The sequence below is a fragment of the Hipposideros armiger genome, unplaced genomic scaffold (assembly GCF_001890085.2).
Source record: "Hipposideros armiger isolate ML-2016 unplaced genomic scaffold, ASM189008v1 scaffold_274, whole genome shotgun sequence".
NCBI lineage: Eukaryota > Metazoa > Chordata > Mammalia > Chiroptera > Hipposideridae > Hipposideros > Hipposideros armiger.
The window spans coordinates 3153-9982 of NW_017731624.1; the positions used below are offsets into that span (position 1 = coordinate 3153).

Genomic DNA, 6830 nt, shown 5'->3' on the forward strand with positions numbered 1-6830 from the left:
TTTGTAGGTTTGCATTCTTTCACTGAAACCCGTTCTGTTGCCTGCCTCTTTATCCAACTACCTTCTACTAACCTTCGTAGGTGTGGGTCATATAATAAGAAAAAAAAAAAAAGCAAAGCTGACCTTATAGTCCCATAAATGTGAATACCCTTGCTTTATTTAGGTAACTGCTCACCCAAAAAGGAAAGTGAAGGAGGAGAAAGCAGTTGCAGAGTACTAAGCGAGAAAGAAAAAGAAACTCAAATGACAGGAACAAACAGAAAGAAGCAAGTGGGGTAAATCCAACCTGAGAGATTCAGTAGAAGGGAACTTCTGGACTTTTGCCTCCATTAAAGGTGAAGGGAGATGCAAACTGAGATAAAACTTACAGTCAAAACCTGTAAGGACCAGGAAATCATCAGTCAAATTGAGTATTACCTGCCCCTATACGCCCTCAGCTAAGCTAGGCCTGGGGCCAACGGGATCTGGAGTCTGATGTCAACCATCACCCACCCCAGGGCTAGATGGCTCCACGGGGCATCTCTCAATCTTTTCTCCAAAGCCCTAGTTCCCAAAACACACGAAGCTGTTTCCCCAGGCTTACCTGCCTTCGAGCAGCCCTAATGGCCTTTTTTGGCCTTTTCGACCCACAGAAATCTTTCCCTTCTCTGAACTAATATATTCCTAGAAAAACTGAGCCTATACCTGTTGCACCCACCACTCAGGTGGCACTTACTTACTTATATACTATTCTACACAATTCCTTAATTTTTCCATTATGACATAAGAAACTCTTACATCTCTCCACAGCACGAAGCAAAGTGCTGGGAATGCAGTAGTGTACATTAAGTGTTCAATGAAAAACCAAAGGGGAGCGTGTTGAATGAAAAGGGGCAAATGGACAGTGTGACTTTGGAGTATTTGGTTTTGTTTTAGTTTGGTTGTGAATACTGTTTGTGCCTTTAGGCTTGTCACTTAACACTCCTAGCCTCGGTTTCCTCATCAGTAAAGTGAGGATAATCTTATGAGCTCTACAGAAGTTTCAGGGCTTTGGTGAACACCAAACGAGAAGCCATACATGCAGGTACTTTACAACTTGTTAAGGTAAGCTATTACGATTTTTCTTTTAATTTCAATTTTAAAATATTTTCCTTTTTACTTTTAGACTTGCCATCTTATTTCTCGAAAGAGGGCCCAACAGGATAGGTGGTCTTTACAAAAAGGCTGTTTACAGACACTATACAGATGACACTTATTCCACGGAGATCCCCAAACCTCCCTGGCTTGGATTTTTGGGCCCCATCGTGAGGGCTGAAGTGGGTGATGTGATTGTCATCCATTTAAAAAACTTTGCTTCTCGACCTTATTCTTTGCATCCACATGGCGTTTTCTACAACAAAGATTCAGAAGGTAAATATCAATGCTGTGTGATTCGTGTCTTGTCTCTATTTCATAAGTAAAGCAACTGTCAGTTACGGTGAAAGGGATTCTGAGAGCACAATGATTACACGTGTTCATTTGTCTTCTCTCTGTCTCCTCTACCTATACCCTTCCCTTTCTCTTCTTCCTTTTTTCTTTCCCTTATTTCCTTCTTCCCTTTTGTCTCACTCTTGTTTATGTTGATACAGAACTAGGTACTGGGCTCTCCTGGCATCTGTTCCACCATGCCCCCCAGCAGCACACTAACTTTGTTCCGTGTCAGTCAGTCATGACTAGGTAGCACACTGGATAAAGAACAGCACACACCAACAGGTTCCGGGGGCTTGTCACCACAAACAGCCTTGGTTGTGGGGAGGGTGTCTCAGTGTAAGCTGATCTCAACTTCCCTGCTAAAGGCTACTGTCTTTGATGCTTCCTTTCTGAAACACCCCTGTACCACCTTTTAATGATAGCCATCAACAACTGCCAATAATAATAAGCAAAAAGAAAACACATTTAAAAATTGTGAATAAAAGAATCTCTAGAAAAATTGCTATTTGTATTCATTGGTATCATATAATCAAAGAAAAATGAATGATCTCAGTCGAAGCTTCAAGACAAGACCACCACCCACCCACCCTTCTCCAATTCCTGACCCACAGCGTCTCCATATATAAATTCAGAAGCTTCCAAGCCATGCATTTTATTCACAGGATTTTGGATAAAGGTGGTGTATGGTCACAACACTCATTCATTATTGTATTCAGCAGATATATATTTAACACCCAACATATCAAGCACTGGGATAGATCTTGCATACACAATTTTGAGCAAAAACAAACCAAGTTTTCATGGAACTTATAATCTAACATGAAAGACAGTCATAAGTCAAGCAATTACACACATAAAGTTTAGGCAGTGCTATTAATAAATAATAACCAATGTTTATTGAATACTTACTATATACCAGGCACTGTGATAAATGTTTTATAGATACTATGTTATGTAAACCTCAACCATTCTATGAGGTAGGGATTATAATTATCATCTTCTTACTAAGAAGTTAAGACTCATAGAAGAGAAGGAAATTGCCGAAGTCATGTAGTTAGTAAGTGATGGAGATAAAATTTGATTTCAGGCAGTCAAACTTCAGTGGCTGTGAACTTAACCACTATCTCTATTGCCCTTTTCCCTGTGTGAATGCATTTTAGAAAACTGCCCTAATCTAGAGAGTTCAGGATTGTTTATGCCAGATCATGCTAGGCCTTGTGATCTATGTTCAACACATTTGACCTTCATCCCAAGAATGATGGGAAGCCATGGATTGATTTTAAGTGAAGAACAATATAATCAGACTTGAGATTTGAAAAGATCACTCTTGGTATGACTTGGAAAATGGACTAGAGAGGCAAGAGATGCAGTGAAGTCAGCTGGGAGGTTACTGCTCAAGCTCAAATGAGCGATGATGTTGCTTGGACTAGGGTAGTGATGGTGGAGATGGACCTAAATGGATGAATTTGAGAAGAAGCAAGGACAGGACCTGTGGTGCTTTGGAAGTGGTAAGAGAGGAAGACCTAAGAAGATAAGAATGCTTCCTTTATTTCTGGCTTGTGGCATTGAGCACTGGTGATGCCTTTCATTGAGAGAAGAGACAGTGGCTGAGGACCAGGTTTGGGAGAGGAGAGCTAAAGTTCTTTGGAAAAGGTTGTTTTGAGATCTCTTTGAGATTTACAAGTCTCAGTGTCCAGTAGACAATAGGATATCAGTGTAAAGTTCAGAGGCCAGGTCCAGGCTGGAGATAAAAGTAGGGGTCACCAGTATGCAGGTGTCACTGGTATGATTGGGGCACTGTTGGGATGGGTGCTATCAGTCACGGAGAGAGCTCTGGGCATGAAAGGAAAGGAGCCAGCATTATATGTTGAGCTTTCTGACATTAAATGGCAGATAGAGGAGAATGAACTACAAAATTAGACTGAAAACAGGCTGCCAAAGAGGACAGTGTGATGTCAAGGGAGATAAAGGAAGAAAATTTCTTAAGAGGGAGGGAAATAATATCCAATGCTGCTGAGAGGCTAGATAACAGGATTTTTAAAAAAATGTCATTTGGATTGAATGGATGGTGGGTAGCACTCTGGATTTTTCCTATTCTTCTATCAGTTTAGATCAATGATCAGTAAACTACACTAGTTTAACTTTGAGTAAAATGGTTTTGTTAAATATGTTTCAGTGTTATATTCTCACCTTATATTGAGGGATAATGTAAGAAATTATTTTTGAAAAGTATGTTTACATGCTTTGTAAACCATTCTTGAAAACATCAATGACATAATTCATCATATTACTCAATAATTTGTATATAATGATATTCTTGAAAATATCCTCTTAGAATTTAGTTCCTCTCTCTTGAGGAACTGGTAAGTTTCCATTTATTGTACAAATAAACAATATAATCTAATTATATTAACCTAATATATAATCAACCTAGATATAACAATAAGATCTACATATAACCAGGAAAATTAGAGCTACACTCAATACTGAAGGGGTCTAACTAATTAATCTCCTGCGTTGTTTATGTAGCTTTCTTTGGCTCTCTGACTTTATCTTTTCAGTATTATATAGTACATGGGTTTAATTTGTAAAATAGTTCTTTTTTTTCAGATTAAAAGTTAGTATGTAAAAGAAAGTTTTACATAAACATATACATAAAAAGAAAGTGTGCAAACATAAAATAAATAAATAATTTAAAATAGTCCGTACACTATATTCCCAATAACTTGTGGAGAGGTATCAAAGTATAGTGAGAAGTCAGACACAACTAGATTGAAATCTGGCCCAGCCACATGCTGTCAGTGTTACCTTGACTTAATCTAAAAGGAGATATTAATACATACTCTATGGGACTGCCTTGAAGAATGAGATAATATACACAAACTACCCACTATGCTTAGCACATAATAGGGGCTTTGCTGTTCTTTTCTTTTGGCATCCTTCTCCAAAAATCAAATTATGCTTCGTAGTAGATTCTGTGGGTTTTTTTTAAAAAGGTAATGTTAGATTTTTTAGTTGTATCTTTTCTTTGGCTTGCCTTGGATACACGGACTCTTGCTGTTTTATTTGAATTTGTATTTCTAAGGCCAGCACATTTGCTGGCATTTAGTCGATATCTAATTCAGATTTGTTGAATGGATTAGTGAATAAATGAGAGCATGGAGAATGAACTTGGAGTGTTTCCAAATGCATCTCCCTCTCTGCCCTCACACTCCAGCCTTCTCAGTATCAGCCGACTCTGTCCAGTCCTCCAAGGCCCCTCAAATTCCACCTCTGTTACGAAGCTTCAGATAATTACTCATGTACAGCTTTCAGGCTGGCCTCCTGACTTCTACCCAGGTGGTTTTCAAACTATTTTTTTTTAGCACAGAACCTTCCTTAATTGAAAAACCTTATGAAATCTTAGTTTATAGAACAGAGAAAGGGTATGCCACGCCCATTTGCCCCATCTTCTCTGTGGTAGACCCTCCACCTTGCCTAGACCCCAAGTTACATTCAACACATCACCCTGCTCCATTCTCCAGTCATCCCATGTGTTCATAATTCACATTCTGGTCTCCCCAGCAGAACCGTAATATCCATGGAGACAAAAAAAATAATAATAACTTCCTTCCTATGTCTCGTGAAACGTCATACAGGTGCTGAATCTGTACTAGGGGTATAAGAGGTATTCATTATTTCTTCTACTGCTTCTCCTTTCCTTTTTAGTTGATGTTAAGTGAAGTGGATCGAAATCTTCCTGATTAGTACAGGAGGCCCATCAGAAGGGGTCTTTATGAACATTTCTTAAGCATCTGGTTTTGCGTGGGATGCTCCTGTACATTGTGTCATCTAGTTCTCACATCCCTGTGGAGTACCTATGAACATTCCAGCTTTACTGGTAGAATATCGAGGCATTGAATTTGAGTATAAGTAATTTACCTCAGCCCCACAGGAAACACGTTTTAACTCCTATGTGTTTGATTCCAAAGCTCTAACCATTTCCACTAAAGCATGTGACCTGCGTGTTTTAACCATGTTTTATCCTTTCTTGGAAGGAGCCCTGTACCCAGATGGAACATCTGGAAAGAACAAGAAGGATGATATGGTTCCTCCTGGCAAAAACTACACTTACGTCTGGCCAGTGAGAGAAGAATATGCCCCTGCTCCAGCCGATGCCAACTGCCTGACCTGGGTGTACCACTCACATATCGATGCCCCTAAAGACATCTGCTCGGGGCTGATTGGCCCATTGCTGGTGTGCAAGGAAGGTAAGGAGGCTCTTCCAACCTTCCCCCCACCCCCGGAGCCTGTTCCCAGGTGAGTTAAAAAGTGTGCATACATTTCAGGCCTTGTCTTGCTTACCTCCCTTGCTCTATACAGAATGTTCCTCTTCTAAGCTTTCTGTAAGATTAGGGAAATTCTTCTAGCACAGAAGATCCACCTGATGCCATAGCAGGAGCTATAATTCAGATTTCTGTCTAAGAACCATCACAGCCTTCTGAAACTTATATGTTTTTTTTAAGGAATATTCCATATTAATAGCTATTCACATCACATTGACACCACACATAAGAAAGTGAAAAATACACACACATGATCAGGAATGCTTTTGCTTCATTATTTCTCCCATATAATCACTTTGCTATTTTCTTCCCTATTAATTGATTTAGTGTGTCTGTCAATAAAGCCGACTTCCTTCAGGGATAGCTGGATTTCCAAGTCTGCCATTGTGAAGATGTCTGTTTTATGACTTTTCTCTTCTACGGTTCTGCCATTTGCATTAAAGCCCTTCGTGGTTTGTATGTTGTGGGTCACTCTTGTGGATCTAGGTCTTTGATAAACTTCACACTTATCTGACACCATTGTCAGGAAACAAAGCTTATCTTGATTAAGTTCACTTTGAACTTTTTTCTCTATTCTTTTGGATGTGTTTGATAGGTGTCCTGAATAAACATTCAGGAGCAAGGACTGATGTGGACCGAGAGTTCGTTATAATGTTCACGCTGGTGGATGAGAATCAAAGCTGGTACCTCGATGAAAATATCAGACATTTCTGCACTGACCCCGATTCAGTTGACAAAGAAGATGCCGTTTTCCAGAGGAGTAACAAAATGCATGGTGAGTATCTCCCATGTTATCAAATACATACCGACTGCCTTTTGTGTATCTGATACTATGAGGGATGCAAAGGCACAGAAATGGTGAACTTAGTTTTCCAAGATTTGTAACTTGGTGATGAGAATGATTAGAAAATTATATGAAATACACTACATGTCAGAATATGAAACAATCTGGGCCGGCCGAGTGGCGCGATGGTTAAGAACTCACTTGGGATGCCAGAGGGCCCCGGTTCGGATCCCACATATGAGGGCCAGTGACACTGCCCTCTACAGCTAAGA

At 39.7% G+C, this 6830-nt stretch overlaps 1 protein-coding gene across 1 annotated transcript in view; it reads left to right on the top strand.

Annotated features, from left to right (window-relative positions):
• Positions 1–1144: 1144 nt before the first annotated feature.
• Positions 1145–6830, top strand: part of HEPHL1 (hephaestin like 1) — a gene marked incomplete at its 5' end in the record, with an annotated part of 47540 nt that continues 41854 nt past the window's right edge. Inside the window, 3 exons of the mRNA XM_019657124.1 lie at positions 1145–1389; positions 5487–5699; positions 6370–6549. Of these exons, the coding sequence (XP_019512669.1) occupies positions 1145–1389; positions 5487–5699; positions 6370–6549 (638 nt within the window). The remainder of the gene's footprint in view (positions 1390–5486; positions 5700–6369; positions 6550–6830) is intronic.